Below are 24,704 nucleotides of genomic sequence, written 5' to 3' on the forward strand. Positions count from 1 at the left end.
GAAGAGAGAAGAGAGAGAAGAGAGAGAGGAAGTAAAGTCAACATTGTTCTGTGGGAGACAGAGAGAGAGAGAGAAGAGAGAGAGAGGAGAGGAGAGGGAGAAAGTAAAGTCAACATTGTTCTGTTGATAGAGGAGAGGAGAGGAGAGGAGAGGAGAGGAGAGGAGAGGAGAGGAGAGGAGAGGAGAGGAGAGGAGAGGAGAGGAGAAAGTAAAGTCAACATTGTTCTGTTGATAGAGGAGAGGAGAGGAGAGGAGAGGAGAGGAGAGGAGAGGAGAGGAGAGGAGAGGAGAGGAGAGGAGAAAGCAAAGTCAACATTGTTCTGTTGGAGAGAGAGGGAGAGAGAGAAAACATGTGACATAATTAAATCACTGGCAATGCATTCAGCATCAAAATTGGCAAGAAAATAACAGAATTCTTTAACCAGGGGCGGGGCTTTCGCCAGGGTTGCAATCTGAGCCCTGTACTCTTCAATATTTACATCAACGAATTGGCCACTATTCTAGAAAAATCCTCAGCCCCTGGTGTTGGTCTCCACAATTCATAAGTTAAATGCCTACTCTTCGTAGATGACCTATGCCTGCTGTCACCCACAGCATATGGCCTACAGCAGAGCCTGGTCCTGCTAGAGCAGTACTGCCAGACCTGGGCCCTGGCAGTAAACCACAAAAATACTAAAATAATGATTTTTCCAGAGAAGATCCAGATCTCAGGGAATTAGACCAAAGTACTCAACTGGTACAAAACACAGAGTACCGCACACACTACAATTACCTAGGGTTAAAAACAAGCTCACCTGGACACTACCTGGGGTTAAAAACAAGCTCACCTGGACACTACCTAGGGTTAAAAACAAGCTCACCTGAACACTACCTAGGGTTAAAAACAAGCTCACCTGGACACTGCCTAGGGTTAAAAACAAGCTCACCTGAACACTACCTAGGGTTAAAAACAAGCTCACCTGGACACTACCTAGGGTTAAAAACAAGCTCACCTGGACACTACCTAGGGTTAAAAACAAGCTCACCTGGACACTACCTAGCGTTAAAAACAAGCTCACCTGGACACTACCTAGGGTTAAAAACAAGCTCACCTGGACACTACCTAGGGTTAAAAACAAGCTCACCTGGACACTACCTAGGGTTAAAAACAAGCTCACCTGGACACTACCTAGGGTTAAAAACAAGCTCACCTGGACACTACCTAGGGTTAAAAACAAGCTCACCTGGACACTGCCTAGCGTTAAAAACAAGCTCACCTGGACACTACCTGGGGTTAAAAACAAGCTCACCTGGACACTACCTAGGGTTAAAAACAAGCTCACCTGGACACTACCTAGGGTTAAAAACAAGCTCACCTGGACACTACCTAGGGTTAAAAACAAGCTCACCTGGACACTACCTAGGGTTAAAAACAAGCTCACCTGGACACTACCTAGGGTTAAAAACAAGCTCACCTGGACACTACCTAGGGTTAAAAACAAGCTCACCTGGACACTACCTAGGGTTAAAAACAAGCTCACCTGGACACTACCTAGGGTTAAAAACAAGCTCACCTGGACACTACCTAGGGTTAAAAACAAGCTCACCTGGACACTACCTAGGGTTAAAAACAAGCTCACCTGGACACTACCTAGGGTTAAAAACAAGCTCACCTGGACACTACCTAGGGTTAAAAACAAGCTCACCTGGACACTGCCTAGGGTTAAAAACAAGCTCACCTGGACACTACCTAGGGTTAAAAACAAGCTCACCTGGACACTACCTAGGGTTAAAAACAAGCTCACCTGGACACTACCTAGGGTTAAAAACAAGCTCACCTGGACACTACCTAGGGTTAAAAACAAGCTCACCTGGACACTACCTAGGGTTAAAAACAAGCTCACCTGGACACTAGAGAGAGGCAGGGAGAGAGAGAGAGAAGTTAAAGGGAGACAGTCAACATTGTTCTGTTGGAGGGATAGAAGAGAGAGAGGAGAGAAAGAGAGAAGAGAGAGAGCGAGAGAGCGAGAGAGCGAGAGAGCGAGAGACAGAGAGACAGAGAGAGAGAAAAGGAGAAAGTCAAGTCAACATTGTCTAGGGAACCTCTGTGTTTAGGTTGAGTAGAGAGCTGTGTGTCTACAGAGAGCTGTCTGTATAGAGCTGTCTGTCTAGAGAGAGCTGTCTGTCTAGAGAGAGCTGTCTGTCTAGTGAGAGCTGTCTGTCTAGTGAGAGCTGTCTGTCTAGAGAGCTGTGTGTCTACAGAGAGCTGTCTGTCTAGAGAGCTGTCTGTCTAGAGAGATGTGTGTCTAGAGAGCTGTCTGTCTAGAGAGCTGTGTGAGCTGAGTGGGTGGTTACGGCTAAAGCTTATTGCCCTATTAGCTATGCTGTCATCTGGGGTGAAACTAAGCTATGCTACGCTAAGCTAACGAAGGCTATGCTAATCCTCCCAACAGTGTTACAGGGTGGAGGTAAACTAACGGAGGCTATGCTAATCTTCCCAACAGTGTTATAGGTTGAAGTTAAGCTAACGGGGCTATGCTAATCTTCCCAACAGTGTTATACGGTGGAGGTAAACTAACGGGGGCTATGCTAATCCTCCCAACAGTGTTACAGGATGGAGGTAAACTAACGGGGGCTATGCTAATCCTCCCAACAGTGTTATAGGTTGAAGCTAAGCTAACGGAGGCTATGCTAATCCTCCCAACAGTGTTACAGGATGGAGGTAAACTAACTGAGGCTAATCCTCCCAGCTGTGATACTAATGACTAGCGGATTAGCGAGATAAGGATGTCTGTGTGTAGTGTTTGTCTCAGCTGTTCCACTGACCAACAGCTGGGAGTTGAGCTGTAGCGAGGTTGTCAAGACGATGATGGAGGCTTCCCGACATTCCAGAGAGGCGGGAGTAGTAATCATGTGCTCCTGTCAATCATCTAGTCAGGAAGTTAAAAAGAACAAAAGACAGGAGTTTCTCAGGGAACTTTTTACACTGTGAAGTTTTATTGGGCTTTAAGTTTGAAATACAAATATGCCACATTATGAAAAATAAAAAAACAAACAGGTTTCATTAAATTTGCCAAGAAACAGAGTTACATAGTAAACCAAGCAAGGCACCGCCACAACCAATCGGATTTCCCCCCCTTTGTGCTCACGGGCCAATAGCAGCGCCACGATATTAGACTAGTCAGAGGTTCAGACAGGCGAGTGTTTCATCAATACAAAGAGTTGTGCTCTTCGTCATCACGAAGACGTGTATTACATCACAGACACACACACGGTTCAGATCATCACGTTTTCTCTAGAATCCTTATTAGTATCAACCTCTGTGTTGCATCATAGCTGTGTGTTCTAGTCAGGGTACATTGAGGTCCCTGTAGCGTGTTAGAATCCAGACCAGACAGACAGGCATGGTTCCATGGTTCTAGCCAGTTCTAAACTCTGGTTCCATGGTTCTAGCCAGTTCTAACCAGTTCTAAACTCTGGTTCCATGGTTCTAGCCAGTTCTAACCAGTTCTAAACTCTGGTTCCATGGTTCTAGCCAGTTCTAACCAGTTCTAAACTATGGTTCTAGCCAGTTCTAACCAGTTCTCAAATATGTTTCCGTAGTTCTAGCCAGTTCTAACCCGTTCTAAACTATAGTTCTAGCCAGTTCTAAACTATGGTTCTAGCCAGTTCTAGCCTATGGTTCTAGCCAGTTCTAACCAGTTCTAAACTATGGTTCTAGCCAGTTTTAAGAGTTTGTAGACAGATGAGAAACGTTCTGTCTCTGAGATGTTTAAGAGTTCAGACAGATGAGAAACGTTCATTTAAGGCAGAGAGTAAACCTATAGCATTCCAGATGTGATCATTTCCAGTTAGGGGTTTCCAGTTTTAGCCACATACAGCCCCTATATTTAGCCCCATATACAGCCGTATAGGCCCAGGGACATTAGGAAACTACAGTGCCCTTGATACAACAGAGCCATACATTTAGATAACATGTGGCTCTGAGCGTATACAGAGCCACACATTTAGATAACATTTGGCACTATGTGTGTATATTGATGTTTTGATGTTTGAGTGTTAACTATGAGTGTTAACTGTAAAGTGTGAGTGTTAACTGTAAAGTGTATAACTGTAAAGTGTATAACTAAAGTGTGAGTGTATAACTGTAAAGTGTATAACTGTAAAGTGTGAGTGTATAACTGTAAAGTTTGAGTGTTAACTGTAAAGTGTATAACTGTAAAGTGTATTACTGTAAAGTGTATAACTAAAGTGTGAGTGTATAACTGTAAAGTTTGAGTGTTAACTGTAAAGTGTATAACTGTAAAGTGTATTACTGTAAAGTGTGAGTGTATAACTGTAAAGTGTGAGTGTTAACTGTAAAGGGTATAACTGTAAAGTGTATAACTAAAGTGTGAGTGTATAACTGTAAAGTTTGAGTGTTAACTGTAAAGTGTATTACTGTAAAGTGTGAGTGTATAACTGTAAAGGGTATAACTGTAAAGTGTATAACTAAAGTGTGAGTGTATAACTGTAAAGTTTGAGTGTTAACTGTAAAGGGTATAACTGTAAAGTGTGTTACTGTAAAGTGTGAGTGTTAACTGTAAAGTGTGAGTGTTCACTGTAAAGGGTATAACTGTAAACTGTATAACTGTAAAGTGTGAGTGTTAACTGTAAAGTGTGAGTGTTAACTGTAAACTGTATAACTGTAAAGTGTGAGTGTTAACTGTAAAGTGTGAGTGTTAACTGTAAACTGTATAACTGTAAAGTGTGAGTGTGAGTGTTAACTGTAAAGTGTGAGTGTTAACTGTAAAGTGTATAACTGTAAAGTGTATAACTGTAAAGTGTATAACTGTAATGTGTGAGTGTTAACTGTAGTGTGAGTGTTAACTGTAAAGTGTATAACTGTAAAGTGTGAGTGTTAACTGTAAAGTGTGAGTGTTAACTGTAAAGTGTATAACTGTAAAGTGTGAAGTCTATAACTGTAAAGTGTATAACTGTAAAGTGTATAACTGTAAAGTGTATAACTGTAAAGTGTGAGTGTTAACTGTAAAGTGTGAGTGTTAACTGTAAAGTGTATAACTGTAAAGTGTATAACTGTAAAGTGTGAGTGCTAACTGTAAAGTGTGAGTGTTAACTGTAAAGTGTATAACTGTAAAGTGTGAGTGTTAACTGTAAAGTGTGAGTGTTAACTGTAAAGTGTATAACTGTAAAGTGTGAGTGTTAACTGTGAAGTCTATAACTGTAAAGTGTATAACTGTAAAGTGTGAGTCTTTTCATTTTGAAATATAATTTTACAAAAACAACATGTGTAAACAAAGACCATGAACACCAATGACATCACACCTGCTCAGACCCACATGTTCCCACTGCTACTATACACATCACATATGTCTCCCCCCTCCCCTCCCCCCCATCCTTCCTTCCCTGGAACATTCCGGTGCTTGTAGAACTCTATGAAATATGGCCTCAAATTACACTGTTGAATGTTTCTCCGTAACACGTTTTCCATATTTAAATAAACATTTGGATTCATCCACTGTTGAATGTTTCTCCGTAGCCCACACGTTTTCCATATTTAAATAAACATTTGGATTCATCCACTGTTGTAATGATGGAGAATCATTTGATTTCCAGTTTTTTTTAAGTCAACGTTTTTTTTCTAAATCATTGACGAGAAAAGTATGGGTCCCCCCCCTAATTGGGTCTCTCATTACACCCTCTCATATGTCATCTCTTGAAATATACAGACAGACGGATTAAAAGGAAGTTTACATTGTAATACTTCTGACAGCCAACGTTCTAACTCCGCCCATAACTTTATGACGTCATAACTTTCCCAGAATGCATGGATTATTGAGTCATTGTTAGTTTTACACTTAAGACATGACTCTGCCGTTGTGCTGTAGAAGAAATATATAAACTATTGGAACCAAGACTTAAAAAAGAACTGATGTTGACACAAGATGGAAGGAAAGTTGTAACATAACACAATTACAGTTGAAGAAAATGTGAACTTAATCCAGTATAAACTAATGTATAGAATGTATTGGCTCTCTGCAAGGTTTAGTACACTACCGGTCAGAGGTTTTACCGGTCAGAGGTTTTACCGGTCAGAGGTTTTACCGGTCAGAGGTTTTACAACACCTACTCATTCAAGGGTTTTTCTTTATTTTTACTATTTTCTACAGGCTACTTTGAAGAATCTCAAATATAAAATATTTGTTTTGATCTGTTTACCACTTTTTTGGTTACTACATGATTCCATATGTGTTATTTCACTATTCTCCACTATTATTCTACAATGTAGAAAATAGTAAAAATAAAGACAAACCCTTGAATGAGAAGATGTGTCCAAACTTTTGACCGGTAGTGTACATCTTCCATATCATATGAACATCGTTTTCTGACTCAAATAAGATTCTCTCTGATGTCCAAAATATTTTAAAAAATCGACATTTGATGAAATAAACTTTTTTTTTAAAGTTGCATGTTTAAATTGTAATTGCTTTTTCAAAAATTGTTTCATGAAAACGCCTTTAGTTTTCCATGTGGACCAACGTATCCGTGAATTGTGAAAAGCTATCCAAGGATTGTTCCATAGGGTTTCTGTTTCTACGGATATTTGGTTCTTTTGAAGATTCCGTTTCATTTTCTTCCATATTGTTATAGTGTTCTAAAACTATGACGTCGTTAATGTTCGTATCTTTATCCTCTGAAAACAGACACGTTAAAAGACTCTAGAGATGTGCGTCTTCATTATGGAGCCATTGTTCCTCTTTAGTGCATTTAACTACATGTCACAAGTAAAAGCCCTGGGTGGTGAGTTGATACAAGTCCAAGTCTGGAAGGTTAAAACCACCCCCAGACTCAGGGAGGTTAAAAACCACCCTCAGATTCAGGAAGGTTAAAAACCACCCTCAGATTCAGGAAGGTTAAAAACCACCCTCAGACTCAGGAAGGTTAAAACCACCCTCAGACTCAGGAAGGGTAAAACCACCCTCAGACTCAGGAAGGTTAAAAACCACCCTCAGACTCAGGAAGGTTAAAACCACCCTCAGACTCAGGAAGGTTAAAACCCACCCTCAGACTCAGGAAGGTTAAAACCCACCCTCAGACTCAGGAAGGGTAAAACCACCCTCACACTCAGGAAGGGTAAAACCACCCTCAGACTCAGGAAGGGTAAAACCACCCTCAGACTCAGGAAGGTTAAAACCACCCCAGACTCAGGAAGGTTAAAACCACCCTCAGACTCAGGAAGGTTAAAACCACCCTCAGACTCAGGAAGGTTAAAACCACCCTCAGACTCAGGAAGGTTAAACCACCCTCAGACTCAGGAAGGTTAAACCCACCCTCAGACTCAGGAAGGTTTAAACCACCCTCAGACTCAGGAAGGTCTGAAACGTTCCTTTTTATTCTATACATTCTATATGCCCATATAAAGTCATAACAGACGGAGTCTACTTATTTAAAGGATTTCTACGGTGGGGTAATTGATGTCACCCAGAATGATGTATGTCAACTTTATAGGGTGGTCAGTACTGCCAGAGTGTGGCGTTGTCCACCCCCTCAGCGTTGGCCTTCAGAACCCCGGCGTGGTCCCCTTTAAGGTACCGCCCCCCCGGCGCCCGCACCGCCATCTTGTTGTAGTCACACAGCTCAAACAGGAAGTAGGTGGGCGTGTCCCCGCTGCACACCACTGCGGACTCCTCTCCCACGCACCAGAACTTCCCCTGTGAATCTAGAGAGGAGGGAGAACGGAGATTTATTGTAGATTTATACCAAAACATTAGGAACACCTTCCTCATATTGAGTTGCACCTCTCTTTTGTTCCCAGAACAGCCTCAATTTGGAGCGGCAGTTTTTCCCCCCCTGTGAGCGCGGACTGGTTTTTAGCCCGAGCAGTAGGAAAGGACATGGAGCGATGCAGCAGATTATGAGCGATGAACTCAGCTCACATGATCTGCTGGGCACTGGAATTATAAGGTTACTTACACCCAAAAAATTGAATATTTAACAAAAAAATTCCAGACCTTGAAAGTGGTCTACTGATGTGATTTAAGCTGTTGTGAACTTAGAGCATAAAATAAACATGTTTTATTAATAGAAAAAGTGTGATTTTGACGACGAAAACCTGAAAAAGGGGAAAACGGAAACCTCCGAAAACTAAAACGAAGAAAACGGAATTTGGGAGAAAAAAAAACTAAAACGGACTGAGGCAACAAATAAAATATATTTTCCTCGGAGGCTGTAGGCTCCATCAGGGCCCTGTGTAGGTGTGTGTGTGTACCTCGGAGGCTGTAGGCTCCATCGGGGCCCTGTGTAGGTGTGTGTGTGTACCTCGGAGGCTGTAGGCTCCATCGGGGCCCTGTGTAGGTGTGTGTGTGTACCTCGGAGGCTGTAGGCTCCATCAAGGCCCTGTGTAGGTGTGTGTGTGTACCTCGGAGGCTGTAGGCTCCATCGGGGCCCTGTGTAGGTGTGTGTGTGTACCTCGGAGGCTGTAGGCTCCATCGGGGCCCTGTGTAGGTGTGTGTGTGTACCTCGGAGGCTGTAGGCTCCATCGGGGCCCTGTGTAGGTGTGTGTGTGTACCTCGGAGGCTGTAGGCTCCATCGGGGCCCTGTGTAGGTGTGTGTGTGTACCTCGGAGGCTGTAGGCTCCATCGGGGCCCTGTGTAGGTGTGTGTGTGTACCTCGGAGGCTGTAGGCTCCATCGGGGCCCTGTGTAGGTGTGTGTGTGTACCTCGGAGGCTGTAGGCTCCATCGGGGCCCTGTGTAGGTGTGTGTGTGTACCTCGGAGGCTGTAGGCTCCGTCGGGGCCCTGTGTAGGTGTGTGTGTACCTCGGAGGCTGTAGGCTCCATCGGGGCCCTGTGTAGGTGTGTGTGTGTACCTCGGAGGCTGTAGGCTCCATCGGGGCCCTGTGTAGGTGTGTGTGTGTACCTCGGAGGCTGTAGGCTCCATCGGGGCCCTGTGTAGGTGTGTGTGTGTACCTCGGAGGCTGTAGGCTCCATCGGGGCCCTGTGTAGGTGTGTGTGTGTACCTCGGAGGCTGTAGGCTCCATCGGGGCCCTGTGTAGGTGTGTGTGTGTACCTCGGAGGCTGTAGGCTCCATCGGGGCCCTGTGTAGGTGTGTGTGTGTACCTCGGAGGCTGTAGGCTCCATCGGGGCCCTGTGTAGGTGTGTGTGTGTACCTCGGAGGCTGTAGGCTCCATCGGGGCCCTGTGTAGGTGTGTGTGTGTACCTCGGAGGCTGTAGGCTCCATCGGGGCCCTGTGTAGGTGTGTGTGTGTACCTCGGAGGCTGTAGGCTCCATCGGGGCCCTGTGTAGGTGTGTGTGTGTACCTCGGAGGCTGTAGGCTCCATCGGGGCCCTGTGTAGGTGTGTGTGTGTACCTCGGAGGCTGTAGGCTCCATCGGGGCCCTGTGTAGGTGTGTGTGTGTACCTCGGAGGCTGTAGGCTCCATCGGGGCCCTGTGTAGGTGTGTGTGTGTACCTCGGAGGCTGTAGGCTCCATCGGGGCCCTGTGTAGGTGTGTGTGTGTACCTCGGAGGCTGTAGGCTCCATCGGGGCCCTGTGTAGGTGTGTGTGTGTACCTCGGAGGCTGTAGGCTCCATCGGGGCCCTGTGTAGGTGTGTGTGTGTACCTCGGAGGCTGTAGGCTCCATCGGGGCCCTGTGTAGGTGTGTGTGTGTACCTCGGAGGCTGTAGGCTCCATCGGGGCCCTGTGTAGGTGTGTGTGTGTACCTCGGAGGCTGTAGGCTCCATCGGGGCCCTGTGTAGGTGTGTGTGTGTACCTCGGAGGCTGTAGGCTCCATCGGGGCCCTGTGTAGGTGTGTGTGTGTACCTCGGAGGCTGTAGGCTCCATCGGGGCCCTGTGTAGGTGTGTGTGTGTACCTCGGAGGCTGTAGGCTCCATCGGGGCCCTGTGTAGGTGTGTGTGTGTACCTCGGAGGCTGTAGGCTCCATCGGGGCCCTGTGTAGGTGTGTGTGTGTACCTCGGAGGCTGTAGGCTCCATCGGGGCCCTGTGTAGGTGTGTGTGTGTACCTCGGAGGCTGTAGGCTCCATCGGGGCCCTGTGTAGGTGTGTGTGTGTACCTCGGAGGCTGTAGGCTCCATCGGGGCCCTGTGTAGGTGTGTGTGTGTACCTCGGAGGCTGTAGGCTCCATCGGGGCCCTGTGTAGGTGTGTGTGTGTACCTCGGAGGCTGTAGGCTCCATCGGGGCCCTGTGTAGGTGTGTGTGTGTACCTCGGAGGCTGTAGGCTCCATCGGGGCCCTGTGTAGGTGTGTGTGTGTACCTCGGAGGCTGTAGGCTCCATCGGGGCCCTGTGTAGGTGTGTGTGTGTACCTCGGAGGCTGTAGGCTCCATCGGGGCCCGTGTAGGTGTGTGTGTGTACCTCGGAGGCTGTAGGTTCCATCAGGGCCCTGTGTAGGTGTGTGTGTGTACCTCGGAGGCTGTAGGCTCCATCAGGGCCCTGTGTAGGTGTGTGTGTGTACCTCGGAGGCTGTAGGCTCCATCAGGGCCCTGTGTAGGTGTGTGTGTGTACCTCGGAGGCTGTAGGCTCCATCAGGGCCCTGTGTAGGTGTGTGTGTGTACCTCGGAGGCTGTAGGCTCCATCAGGGCCCTGTGTAGGTGTGTGTGTGTACCTCGGAGGCTGTAGGCTCCATCAGGGCCCTGTGTAGGTGTGTGTGTGTACCTCGGAGGCTGTAGGCTCCATCAGGGCCCTGTGTAGGGTGTGTGTGTACCTCGGAGGCTGTAGGCTCCATCAGGGCCCTGTGTAGGTGTGTGTGTGTACCTCGGAGGCTGTAGGCTCCATCAGGGCCCTGTGTAGGTGTGTGTGTACCTCGGAGGCTGTAGGCTCCATCAGGGCCCTGTGTAGGTGTGTGTGTGTACCTCGGAGGCTGTAGGCTCCATCAGGGCCCTGTGTAGGTGTGTGTGTGTACCTCGGAGGCTGTAGGCTCCATCAGGGCCCTGTGTAGGTGTGTGTGTGTACCTCGGAGGCTGTAGGCTCCATCAGGGCCCTGTGTAGGTGTGTGTGTGTACCTCGGAGGCTGTAAGCTCCGTCTTTAAACTCCAGCTGGAAGACGTCGTAGGAGGAACGGTTAGAATCCAGCGTTCCCGTGCCAACCTTACGACAGCCAATGAAACCGTGTTCTCCACGGAGGACTATGATTGGCCGATTGATCAGCTTCATCAGGAACTGCTCCGCCTCCCCTGGAGACAAAACGAGGAAACAGATCAAACACTGATTGATTAGCTGATTGGTTGATAAGTTAACCAATAGGTTTGTGTCTTGATCAGTCAGGTTGATGAGTTAACCAATAGGTTTGTGTCTTGATCAGTCAGGTTGATGAGTTAACCAATAGGTTTGTGTCTTGATCAGTCAGTCGATTGATTGTTTAAGTGAACAGATCAATAATAAGGAACACTGACACAACTCTGCAATGATAAGATTCACTGGCCATAGTTACAGCACGTATGGTTACGGTAACGGTAGTGGTCACGGTAACGGTATCCACGGTGACAGACTAACCTGCGTTGTCGACGGTAGCAGCTAGTTGCCCGTTTCTCTTGGCAGCAACGTATTTCCCATTAGAGGCTTTGAGAGAAACCTTCCCCTCACACCACTCCAGATCAAAATGACTGTTAGCTGACCTACACACACACACACACACACACACCACACACACACACACACACACACACACACACACACCACACACACACACACACACACCACACACACACACACACACACACACACACACACACACACACACAGTTAAAATAACATATTTTGTTAAGATGTTCTGAGTCGCAGGTAGAGTGTGTGTGTGGTTGTAGTGTGTATTACTTGCTGTGTGTAGTGTATTACTTGTGTGTATAGTGTGTATAGTGTGTATAGTGTGTATAGTGTGTACAGTGTGTATAGTGTGTAAAGTGTGTATAGTGTGTATAGTGTGTACAGTGTGTACAGTGTGTATAGTGTGTACAGTGTGTACAGTGTGTATAGTGTGTACAGTGTGTACAGTGTGTGTAGTGTGTACAGTGTGTACAGTGTGTATAGTGTGTACAGTGTGTAAAGTGTGTAAAGTGTGTAAAGTGTGTACAGTGTGTAAAGTGTGTATAGTGTGTATAGTGTGTATAGTGTGTATAGTGTGTAAAGTTTGTATAGTGTGTAAAGTGTGTACAGTGTGTATAGTTTGTGCAGTGTGTATAGTGTGTACAGTGTGTACAGTGTGTATAGTGTGTGCAGTGTGTATAGTGTGTACAGTGTGTGTAGTGTGTGTAGTGTGTGTATAGTGTGTACAGTGTGTAGTGTGTATAGTGTGTATAGTGGGTATAGTGTGTATAGTGTGTATAGTGTGTATAGTGTGTGTAGTGTGTATAGTGGGTATAGTGTGTACAGTGTATAGTGGGTATAGTGTGTATAGTGTGTATAGTGTGTACAGTGTGTAGTGTGTATAGTGTGTATAGTGTGTATAGTGTGTATAGTGTGTATAGTGTGTAGTGTGTATAGTGGGTATAGTGTGTACAGTGTGTATAGTGGGTATAGTGTGTATAGTGTGTAGTGTGTATAGTGGGTATAGTGTGTATAGTGTGTAGTGTGTATAGTGGGTATAGTGTGTACAGTGTGTATAGTGTGTATAGTGTATAGTGGGTATAGTGTGTATAGTGTGTAGTGTGTATAGTGGGTATAGTGTGTATAGTGTGTAGTGTGTATAGTGGGTATAGTGTGTATAGTGTGTACAGTGTGTATAGTGTGTAGTGTGTATAGTGTGTATAGTGTGTATAGTGTGTATAGTGTGTATAGTGTGTAGTGTGTATAGTGGGTATAGTGTGTATAGTGTGTACAGTGTGTATAGTGTGTAGTGTGTATAGTGGGTATAGTGTGTACAGTGTGTGTAGTGTGTATAGTGTGTATAGTGTGTATAGTGTGTATAGTGTGTATAGTGTGTATAGTGTGTATAGTGTGTACACTGTGTACAGTGTGTATAGTGTGTACAGTGTGTATAGTGTGCATAGTGTGTATAGTGTGTACACTGTGTACAGTGTGTATAGTGTGTATAGTGTGTATAGTGTGTATAGTGTGTATAGTGTGTACACTGTGTATAGTGTGTGTAGTGTGTATAGTGGGTATAGTGTGTATAGTGTGTACAGTGTATAGTGGGTATAGTGTGTATAGTGTGTATAGTGTGTATAGTGTGTACACTGTGTATAGTGTGTATAGTGTGTATAGTGGGTATAGTGTGTATAGTGTGTGTAGTGTGTGTATAGTGTGTACAGTGTGTACAGTGTGTATAGTGTGTACAGTGTGTATAGTGTGTACAGTGTGTATAGTGAAGTGTATTACTTAGTAGAGGCGGTACACTGTGTACAGTGTGTATAGTGAAGTGTATTACTTAGTAGAGGCGGTACACTGCAGTCCTCCGGTGGCGGTGAGGGTCCAGTACTTCCCTGCAGCGGTCCGGAACGCACACTTCCTGCTTCCTGTCTCACGACTCATCTCCACCTGGAACACTTCCTGATCACCCTCCTCGTCCTGATTGGCCGAAAGGTCCATGCCTGGGGTCAGGGGTCACAGAGATCGTACAGTCTATTTACAGTACCAGTCTATACTAGTAGATCACTAATACCCAACATATATTAGATATATGGTACCAGTCTATACTAGTAGATCACTAATACCCAACATATATTAGATATACAGTACCAGAATATACTAGTAGATCACTAATACCCAACATATATTAGATATACAGTACCAGTCTATACTAGTAGATCACTAATACCCAACATATATTAGATATACAGTAACAGTCTATACTAGTAGATCACTAATACCCAACATATATTAGATATACAGTACCAGTCTATACTAGTAGATCACTGATACCCAACATATATTAGATATACAGTACCAGTCTATACTAGTAGATCACTGATACCCAACATATATTAGATATACAGTACCAGTCTATACTAGTAGATCACTGATACCCAACATATATTAGATATACAGTACCAGACTATACTAGTAGATCACTAATACCCAACATATATTAGATATACAGTACCAGTCTATACTAGTAGATCACTGATACCCAACATATATTAGATATACAGTACCAGTCTATACTAGTAGATCACTAATACCCAACATATATTAGATATACAGTACCAGACTATACTAGTAGATCACTAATACCCAACATATATTAGATATACAGTACCAGACTATACTAGTAGATCACTGATACCCAACACAAATATGTAGCGAGGACCAGCCAACGAGAGCATACAGGTCACAATGGTGGTATATGGGGCTTTGGTGACAAAACGGATGGCACTGTGATAGACTGCATCCAGTTTGCTGAGTAGAGTGTTGGAGGTTATTTTGTAAATGACATCGCCGAAGTCAAGGATCGGTAGGATGGTCAGTTTTACGAGGGTATGTTTGGCAGCGTGAGTGAAGGAGACTTTGTTGCGAAATAGGAAGTTGATTCTAGATTTAATTTTGGATTGGAGATGTTTAATATGAGTCTGGAAGGAGAGTTTACAGTCTAACCAGACACCTAGGTATTTGTAGTTGTCCACATATTCTAAGTCAGGACCGTCCAGAGTAGTGATGCTAGTCGGCCGGGCGGGTACGGGCAGCGATCATTTGAAGAGCATGTATTTAGTTTTACTAGTGTTTAAGAGCAGTTGGAGGCCACGGAAGGAGAGTTGTATGGCGTTGAAGCTCGTCTGGAGGTTAGTTAACACAGTGTCCAAAGAAGGGCCAGATGTATACAGAATGGTGTCGTCTGCGTAGAGGTGGATCAGAGACTCACCAGCAGCAAGAGAGACATCATAGATGTATACAGAATGGTGTGGTCTGCGTAGAGGTGGATCAGAGACTCACCAGCAGCAAGAGAGACATCATAGAAGTATACAGAATGGTGTGGTCTGCGTAGAGGTGGATCAGAGACTCACCAGCAGCGAGAGAGACATCATCTCTCCCCTTTTCAACTTCCTCGTTTAGTTTTCTCAGAGTAGTTGCTGACTTATGCTGTTCTAACCCATCCCCCCCCTCACACACACACACACACACACACACACACACACACACACACACACACACACACACACACACACACACACACACACACACACACACACACACACACACACACACACACACACACACACACACACACTTTCTAAACTGGGACCGACCACAAAGGTCGGATAGAATTTCTGCGGAAAAATGTGTTCAGTGGTGAGGACAGAGAAAAGGGCAGAGAGAGACTGAAACAGAGAGAATGGGAAAGAGGGAGGAAGAGAAAGGGGGGCAAGGGAGAGCAGATGGAAAACACATGCTGCAGGGTGGAGGAGGGGAGGAAAGAGGAGGTGAAGAGGAGGAGGAGGAGGAGGAAAGAGGAGGAGGAGGAGGAAGAGGGGAAGAGGAGGAGGAAAGAGGGGCTGGGGAAGAGAAGGAGGAGGAGGAAAGAGGAGGAGGGGAAGAGAAGGAGGAGGAGGAAAGAGGAGGAGGGGAAGAGAAGGAGGAAAGAGGAGCTGGGGAAGAGAAGGAGGAGGAAAGAGGAGGGGGTAGAGAAGGAGGAGGAAAGGGGAGGAGGGGTAGAGGAGGAAGAGGAAAGTGGAGGAGGGGAAGAGGAGGAGGAGGAGGAAAGAGGAGGAGGGGTAGAGGAGGAGGAGGAGGAGGAGGAGGAGGAAAGAGGAGGAGGGGAAGAGGAGGAGGAGGAGGAAAGAGGAGGAGGGGAAGAGGAGGAGGAGGAGGAGGAAAGAGGAGGAGGAAAGAGGAGGAGGAAAGAGGAGGAGGGGAAGAGGAGGGGGAGGAGGAAAGAGGAGGAGGGGTAGAGGAGGAGGAGGAGGAAAGAGGAGGAGGGGAAGGCGAGGTGGAAAGAGGAGCTGGGGAAGGCGAGGAGGAGGAGGAAAGAGGACGAGGGGAAGAGAAGGAGGAGGGAAAGAGAAGGAGGAAAGAGGAGCTGAGGAAGAGGAGGAGGAGGAAAGAGGAGGAGGGGAAGAGGACGGGGAGGAGGAAAGAGGAGGAGGGGAAGAGAATGAGGAAAGAGGAGCTGAGGAAGAGAAGGAGGAGGGGGAAAGAGGAGGAGGGGAAGAGGAGGAGGGGAAGAGGAGGAGGCAAGAGGATCTGACCCTGTCTGAGCCCCTAATACACCCCCCCTCTCTCCCAGCTGAGAGAGGAGACTCTAATCTGACCCTGTCTGAGGAGACTCTAATCTGAACCTGTCTGAGCCCCTAATACACCCCCCCTCTCTCCCAGCTGAGAGAGGAGACTCTAATCTGACCCTGTCTGAGGAGACTCTAATCTGACCCTGTCTGAGCCCCTAATACATCCCCCCCCCCTCTCTCCCAGCTGAGAGAGGGCTCTATCTGACCCTGTCTGGGGCTCTAATCTGACCCTGTCTGAGGAGACTCTAATCTGACCCTGTCTGAGGAAACTCTAATCTGACCCTGTCTGAGCCCCTAATACACCCCCCCACTCTCTCCCAGCTGAGAGAGGAGACTCTAATCTGACCCTGTCTGAGGAGACTCTAATCTGACCCTGTCTGAGCCCCTAATACACCCCCCCTCTCTCCCAGCTGAGGGAGGAGACTCTAATCTGACCCTGTCTGAGGAGACTATAATCTGACCCTGTCTGAGCCCCTAATACACCCCCCTGCTCTCTCCCAGCTGAGAGAGACAGTGACGTCACCAGAGAAACGTGGAATGAGTTTCTCTAAATGAAAGCAGTCCTCTCCTCTTTCCTGTCCTGTTCCAGAGGAAGCGTCACACCCCAGACACCGCTAGTGGTTGGTAGCTTTGTCGTTAAGGTGCTCATAGGAGTTGAAATAAGGTCCCGGTACACAGAGTTCTTCATCAGACCAGAAACACTACTGGAACTTCCTGTATTGTGTCAAACTCGTTTGTTTGGGTGTTCTTGTGCCTTTACAAGTTATGAGCTGTATGAGGTCAATTCTGTTTACCATTATAGATATCACCTCATTCGGGTTCTGCGTGTCCTACTTTGCCTGGTGGATGTTCTAGAAAAGCTCTACAAGGCTCTAGTTCTAGGTTATTGTTTTTCTTACCTTGTAAGGTTCTAGTAAGGTTAAACTAGGATAGTTCCACTAAGGTTGTGTTGCTCCTATCTTCCCCGGTAAGGTTCTAGTAAGGTTCCACTAAGGTTGTGTTGCTCCTATCTTCCCCGGTAAGGTTCTAGTAAGGTTCCACTAAGGTTGTGTTGCTCCTATCTTCCCCGGTAAGGTTCTAGTAAGGTTCCACTAAGGTTGTGTTGCTCCTATCTTCCCCGGTAAGGTTCTAGTAAGGTTCCACTAAGGTTGTGTTGCCTCTATCTTGCCTGGTAACGTTCTAGAAGGTTGTGTTGGTCCTACCATGCCTGGTGAGGTTCTACTCCTGTTCTAGAAGGTTGTGTTGGTCCTACCTTGCCTGGTGGAGACGTTCCTCTCGTTGCCGGCGGTGAGAACCACCTGAGGGTGACTCTGCTCCAGAGAGAACATCTCATCCTTTCCCACGCGACTGTTCTTCCCGCTCTTCATGGTCCCGCTCGGCCCCGACGGCGCCAGGTAGCGCCCGGAACAATCCCTGAACGCCACCTTCCCGGAGCGGAACTCCAGCGTGTATCCGGTGGTCTTGTCGGGCGCGGCCTCCAGGCTGCCGTCGTTCTTCAGGAAGCGGTTATCAGACGTCTGAAGATGGTAGCGTTGGTCCAGGAACACCAGGGTGACCAGAGAGTCAACCCCCCACGGGACGTCACGGTCTATAGAGACCTCAGAGTGGTCGGGGTTAGAGGTCAGGTGGGCGTAACGCTTCCTGGCCAGGCTGAACAGGTTCACCTGGGGGGGAGGGGTTAGAGGTCAGGTGGGCATAATGCTTCCTGGCTAGGCTGAACAGGTTCACCTGGGGGAGGGGTTAGAGGTCAGGTGGGCGTAACGCTTCCTGGCCAGGCTGAACAGGTTCACCTGGGGGGGAGGGGTTAGAGGTCAGGTGGGCATAATGCTTCCTGGCTAGGCTGAACAGGTTCACCTGGGGTGGGAGGGGTTAGAGGTCAGGTGGGCATAATGCTTCCTGGCCAGGCTGAACAGGTTCACCTGGGGTGGGAGGGGTTAGAGGTCAGGTGGGCATAACGCTTCCTGGCCTCGCTGAACAGGTTCACCTGGGGGAGGGGGGGGGGGGGTTAGAGGTCAGGTGGGCATAATGCTTCCTGGCTAGGCTGAACAGGTTCACCTGGGGGGGGGGTTAGAGGTCAGGTGGGCATAATGCTTCCTGGCTAGGCTGAACAGGTTCACCTGGGGGGGGGGGGTTAGAGGTCAGGTGGGCATAATGCTTCCTGGCTAGGCTGAACAGGTTCACCTGGGAGGGGGGGGTTATAGGTCAGGTGGGCATAATGCTTCCTGGCTAGGCTGAACAGGTTCACCTGGGGGGGGGTTAGAGGTCAGGTGGGCATAATGCTTCCTGGCTAGGCTGAACAGGTTTACCAGGGGGAGGTTTGGAGGCTGGGTGATGTATTTATGTGTGTATGTGTGTGTGTGTGTATTAGTTACCTGGGGATGCATGGCCAGGTGGACACACCACTTCTCTGCTGCTGATACTGTCTGGAACACACACACACATCCTGTTTATACACACACATCCTGTTTATACACACACATCCTGTTTACACACGTTACACACACATCCTGTTTACACACACATCCTGTTTACACACACATCCTGTGTTTATACACATTACACACACATATCTTTGCTCGCAGGTCTGCGTACCCACATCCACCCCCCACACACAGAGAAAAAACATTTTAGTGCCCCCTATTTAGAGACAGGGACTCAATGCTGAGACCAAGGTGTCTTTATTTAGACAGGGAGTCAATGCTGAGACCAAGGTGTCTTTATTTAGACAGGGAGTCAATGCTGAGACCAAGGTGTCTTTATTTAGACAGGGAGTCAATGCTGAGACCAAGGTGTCTTTATTTAGACAGGGAGTCAATGCTGAGACCAAGGTGTCTATATTTAGACAGGGAGTCAATGCTGAGACCAAGGGGTCTTTATTTAGACAGGGAGTCAATGCCGAGACCAAGGTGTCTTTATTTAGACAGGGAGTCAATGCTGAGACCAAGGTGTCTTTATTTAGACAGGGAGTCAATGCTGAGACCAAGGTGTCTATATTTAGACAGGGAGTCAATGCTGAGACCAAGGTGTCTTTATTTAGAGAGGGAGTCAATGCTGAGACCAAGGTGTCTTTATTTAGACAGGGAGTCAATGCTGAGACCAAGGTGTCTTTATTTAGAGAGGGAGTCAATGCTGAGACCAGGGTGTCTTTATTTAGACAGGGAGTCAATGCTGAGACCAAGGTGTCTTTATTTAGACAGGGAGTCAATGCTGAGACCAAGGTGTCTTTATTTAGACAGGGAGTCAATGCTGAGACCAAGGTGTCTTTATTTAGAGAGGGAGTCAATGCTGAGACCAGGGTGTCTTTATTTAGACAGGGAGTCAATGCTGAGACCAAGGTGTCTTTATTTAGACAGGGAGTCAATGCTGAGACCAAGGTGTCTTTATTTAGACAGGGAGTCAATGCTGAGACCAAGGTGTCTTTATTTAGACAGGGAGTCAATGCTGAGACCAAGGTGTCTTTATTTAGACAGGGAGTCAATGCTGAGACCAAGGTGTCTTTATTCAGACAGGGAGTCAATGCTGAGACCAAGGTGTCACTAAAGATAAATATAGTTTACTGAACTAAACTACACTAAAGAGAAATATAGTTTACTGAACTAAACTACACTAAAGAGAAATATAGTTTACTGAACTAAACTACCCTAAAGATAAATATAGTTTACTGAACTAAACTACACTCAAGTAATTAGCTACACCGCTACATGGTAACACAGTAGTGTGTAGATCCAGTAGTTAGCTACACCGCTACATGGTAAAACTGTAGTGTGTAGTTCCAGTAGTTAGCTACACCGCTACATGGTAAAACAGTAGTGTGTAGTTCCAGTAGTTAGCTACACCGCTACATGGTAAAACAGTAGTGTGTAGATCCAGTAGTTAGCTACACCGCTACATGGTAAAACTGTAGTGTGTAGTTCCAGTAGTTAGCTACACCGCTACATGGTAAAACAGTAGTGTGTAGTTCCAGTAGTTAGCTACACCGCTACATGGTAAAACAGTAGTGTGTAGATCCAGTAGTTAGCTACACCGCTACATGGTAAAACAGTAGTGTGTAGTTCCAGTAGTTAGCTACACCGCTACATGGTAAAACAGTAGTGTGTAGTTCCAGTAGTTAGCTACACCGCTACATGGTAAAACAGTAGTGTGTAGTTCCAGTAGTTAGCTACACCGCTACATGGTAAAACAGTAGTGTGTAGTTCCAGTAGTTAGCTACACCGCTACATGGTAAAACAGTAGTGTGTAGTTCCAGTAGTTAGCTACACCGCTACATGGTAAAACAGTAGTGTGTAGTTCCAGTAGTTAGCTACACCGCTACATGGTAAAACAGTAGTGTGTAGTTCCAGTAGTTAGCTACACCGCTACATGGTAAAACAGCAGTGTGTAGTTCCAGTAGTTAGCTACACCGCTACATGGTAAAACAGTAGTGTGTAGTTCCAGTAGTTAGCTACACCGCTACATGGTAAAACAGTAGTGTGTAGTTCCAGTAGTTAGCTACACCGCTACATGGTAAAACAGTAGTGTGTAGTTCCAGTAGTTAGCTACACCGCTACATGGTAAAACAGTAGTGTGTAGTTCCAGTAGTTAGCTACACCGCTACATGGTAAAACAGTAGTGTGTAGTTCCAGTAGTTAGCTACACCGCTACATGGTAAAACAGTAGTGTGTAGTTCCAGTAGTTAGCTACACCGCTACATGGTAAAACAGTAGTGTGTAGTTCCAGTAGTTAGCTACACCGCTACATGGTAAAGCAGCAGTGTTTCGTTCAGCTACTACCAAGCTACTCCTCAGGCACATAAACACAAGCACTACAGGCTATACACGTGCACACACACACTCCAACCTGGTCTCACAGGATTTCCTACTATCCTGTACGGGGAAATCCAAGACACTTCATTTACTATGATGTTACAGTTTCGTATGTAATTCATTTGTGGATGTTCTTTATCCATTTCATATGATACTGTATGTTACGAATTACAAATCGTATGATATGTTTTGAATTGCAATTCGTACAATATGTTACAAACTCCAATTAGCTAGGTGGCTAACTTTAGCTAGGCTAGGGGTTAGGGGTTAAGGTTAGGAGTTAGGTTAAGATTTACAGTTAAGAGTTAGGTTAAATGGTTAAGGTTTACCTTTAGGAGTTAGGTTAAGGTTTATGTCGTACAATATGTTACAAATTCCAATTTGTTGTGGCTAACGTTAGCTAGATGGCTAACATTAGCTAGGCTAGGGGTTAAGGTTAGGAGTTAGGTTAAATGGTTAAGGTTTATGGGTTAGGAATTAGGTTAAAGGGTTTTAAGGTTACGGGAAGGGTTAACATGCTAAGTAGTTTGCTAACTTTAGCTAGGCTAGGGGTTAGGGGTTAAGGTTAGGAGTTAGGTTAAATGGTTAAGGTTTATGGGTTAGGAATTAGGTTAAATGGTTTTAAGGTTACGGGAAGGGTTAACATGCTAAGTAGTTGGTTTATGGGTTAGGAGTTAGGTTAAAGGGTTAAGGGTTTTAAGGTTACGGGAAGGTTTAACATGCTAAGTAGTTGCAAAGTTTCGAAATAAGGTAAAATGTTCAAGTTGTCCATGATGAGATTCGAACACATAACCTTTCGGGTTGCTAGCTAGATGTTCATACACCCCAACCAACCAACCAACCAACCCCCGTCTGTCTTGTAACGATACCCAACTGTACCATATATTACTAACTTAAAATGTCCCCGATTTACGTTTACTATGTTACGTCTCGTCTATGAAACCAGGATGCGGACACAACTCATATATCAACCCCCAATACCTGAGCGAAGCAGCTGATCCGGTCTTCGCTTCCTCCCAGGTACCTCCCGTAGGGCTCCGACAGCAGCGACCAGCGGCCGTCATCATGCGCGGTTAACACGAACCTGCAGTCTTTACCTCGACACTCGCTCTCCCCGGTAACGTTCCCGTCTTTATCCGTACCCAGATACCGTCCGAGGTGTGACCGGAGGAACACCACGCTGCCGCTAGAGTCTCCCGCCGTGTCACCGGTGTTCTGCTCCAACGTCCACATCTGTTTCTTCTTCAGACTCGAGGCGGAGGCGTTGATTTTAAAACCAAATGTTTCAGCCGTTAGATATTTATTCCCCGCGTTAATCAGCCCGAGTTGGATCTGCAGCACGTCACCGCCGCCGGTAGAACCGCCATTAGAAGACATGATCCTTACCGAACCGTCCGTTCTGACCGGGGGGACCAGAGAGAGAGAGAGAGAGAAAAAGAGTTGCTGTGTGCGCGTGTGTGTGAGGAGGCTCCGGTAAATGTAGTGCGTGGATTGAACCAAAGGAGGTTCTTTGTGCTGTGTGACGGGGCTGTGGAGTTGGCACGCCGCTGGCTCTGTCCGCTGACTGCGGATACAGACAGACTCGGTGCTGCAGAGGATACAGGGCGAGGAGGATGGGCGAGAGAACTGCAGCGCGCACACACACACACACACACACACACACACACACACACACACACACACACACACACACACACACACACACACACACACACACACACACACACACACGCACACACGCACACACGCACACACACACCACTTGCATGCAAATATCAACCTGACCCATCACTATGAATAGACAGTTACAAGTCGTTTATCTGGTAATCATTATTACACCGCTCAGGTTACAGATATGGATGGACAGAGAGAGGGAGATTGTAAAATACAACCCATATTTATGTTTATTTATTTTCCCTTTTGTACTTTAACTATTTGTACATCGTTACAACACTGTATATAGACATAATATGACATTTGAAATGTCTTTATTCTTTTGGAATTTCTGTGAGTGTAATGTTTACTGTTAATTTGTTATTGTTTATTTCACTTGAATTGAATTGAGAGAGAGAGACAGAGAGAGAGAGACAGAGAGAGACAGAGAGAGACAGAGACAGAGAGAGACACAGAGAGAGAGAGACAGAGAGAGACACAGAGAGAGACAGAGACAGAGTGAGATAGAGAGAGAGAGATGGGAGGGCGTGGAACAGTTAAATAGGGTAGATAGACTATAGATACAGTAGCCTAGAGAGAGAGAGGAGGGGGGGGGAAAGAGAGAGAGGGGAGGGGGAGGAAAGAGAGAGAGGGAGGCAGCCAGATAGAGAGAAAGATTGTGTAGATATAGAGATACCTTCTGTACCATTTGTACATCATTACAACACTGTATATAGACATAATATGACATTTGTAATGTCTTTATTCTTTTGGAATTTCTGTGAGTGTAATGTTTACTGTTAATTTTTATTGTTTATTTCACTTTTGTATATTATCTACCTCACTTGCTTTGATAATGTTAACACATGTTTCTCATGCCAATAAAGCCCCTTTAATTGACTTGAATTGATTATAGAGAGATAGATAGTGTAGATAGAGAGATAGATAGTGTAGATAGAGATATAGATAGTGTAGATAGAGATATAGATAGTGTTGATATAGAGATAGATAGTGTATATATAGAGATAGATAGTGCAGATATAGAGATAGATAGTGTAGATAGAGATATAGATAGTGTAGATATAGAGATAGTGTATATATAGAGATAGATAGTGTAGATAGAGATATAGATAGTGGAGATATATAGAGATAGATAGTGTAGATATAGAGATAGATAGTGTAGATATAGAGATAGTATAGATAGTGTAGATATATAGAGATAGATAGTGTATATATAGAGATAGATAGTGTAGATAGAGATAGATAGTGTAGATATAGAGATAGATAGTGTATATATAGAGATAGATAGTGTAGATAGAGATATAGATAGTGAATATATAGTGTATATATAGAGATAGATAGTGGAGATATATAGAGATAGATAGTGTCGATATAGAGATAGATAGTGTAGATAGAGATATACAGTGTATATATAGAGATAGTGTAGATATAGAGATAGATAGTGTAGATAGAGATATAGATAGTGTATATATAGAGATAGTGTAGATAGAGATATAGATAGTGGAGATATATAGAGATAGATAGTGTCGATATAGAGATAGATAGTGTATATATAGAGATAGATAGTGCAGATATAGAGATAGATAGTGTAGATAGAGATATAGATAGTGTAGATATAGAGATAGTGTATATATAGAGATAGATAGTGTAGATAGAGATATAGATAGTGGAGATATATAGAGATAGATAGTGTAGATATAGAGATAGATAGTGTAGATATAGAGATAGTATAGATAGTGTAGATATATAGAGATAGATAGTGTATATATAGAGATAGATAGTGTAGATAGAGATAGATAGTGTAGATATAGAGATAGATAGTGTATATATAGAGATAGATAGTGTAGATAGAGATATAGATAGTGAATATATAGTGTATATATAGAGATAGATAGTGGAGATATATAGAGATAGATAGTGTCGATATAGAGATAGATAGTGTAGATAGAGATATACAGTGTATATATAGAGATAGTGTAGATATAGAGATAGATAGTGTAGATAGAGATATAGATAGTGTATATATAGAGATAGTGTAGATAGAGATATAGATAGTGGAGATATATAGAGATAGATAGTGTCGAT

General features: G+C 45.3%; 1 protein-coding gene and 1 long non-coding RNA gene across 3 annotated transcripts; both read right to left on the bottom strand.

Annotated features, from left to right (window-relative positions):
* Positions 1-2,957: 2,957 nt before the first annotated feature.
* On the bottom strand, positions 2,958-4,164 carry LOC129847112 (uncharacterized). Its single transcript, XR_008758379.1, has 2 exons — positions 3,679-4,164; positions 2,958-3,632 (listed from the first exon to the last, which is right to left on the bottom strand). It is a non-coding gene; the product is annotated as an uncharacterized LOC129847112 (long non-coding RNA).
* Positions 4,165-6,035: 1,871 nt separating this feature from the next.
* LOC129847111 (fascin-like) lies at positions 6,036-22,538 on the bottom strand. 2 transcript variants are annotated; one of them, XM_055914918.1, is made up of 7 exons: positions 21,927-22,538; positions 18,516-18,566; positions 17,396-17,807; positions 13,353-13,515; positions 11,483-11,604; positions 10,993-11,163; positions 6,036-7,699 (listed from the first exon to the last, which is right to left on the bottom strand). In XM_055914918.1, exons 1-7 carry the CDS (start codon positions 22,320-22,322, stop codon positions 7,494-7,496), a joined length of 1,521 nt encoding a protein of 506 aa, XP_055770893.1. In that variant the 5' UTR covers positions 22,323-22,538; the 3' UTR covers positions 6,036-7,493. The 2 variants fall into 2 exon arrangements, with proteins under 2 accessions (XP_055770893.1, XP_055770892.1); XM_055914917.1 differs by lacking the exons at positions 10,993-11,163; positions 11,483-11,604; positions 13,353-13,515; ... (1 more) ...; positions 18,516-18,566; positions 21,927-22,538 and adding an exon at positions 8,749-10,329.
* Between the last annotated feature and the right edge of the window lie 2,166 nt (positions 22,539-24,704).

The sequence above is a fragment of the Salvelinus fontinalis genome, unplaced genomic scaffold, assembly GCF_029448725.1.
Source record: "Salvelinus fontinalis isolate EN_2023a unplaced genomic scaffold, ASM2944872v1 scaffold_0708, whole genome shotgun sequence".
Taxonomy (NCBI): Eukaryota; Metazoa; Chordata; class Actinopteri; order Salmoniformes; family Salmonidae; genus Salvelinus; species Salvelinus fontinalis.

Excerpts from the sequence above, each read along its gene's own strand:
- LOC129847111 (XM_055914917.1), bottom strand. The coding sequence starts at position 10,267 with ATGGAGCCTACAGCCTCCGAGGTACACACACACACCTACACAGGGCCC. Across the intron at positions 7,700-8,748 it reads CGGAGCCTACAGCCTCCGAG|ATTCACAGGGGAAGTTCTGG; the intron begins GTACACACACAC and ends CCTCCTCTCTAG.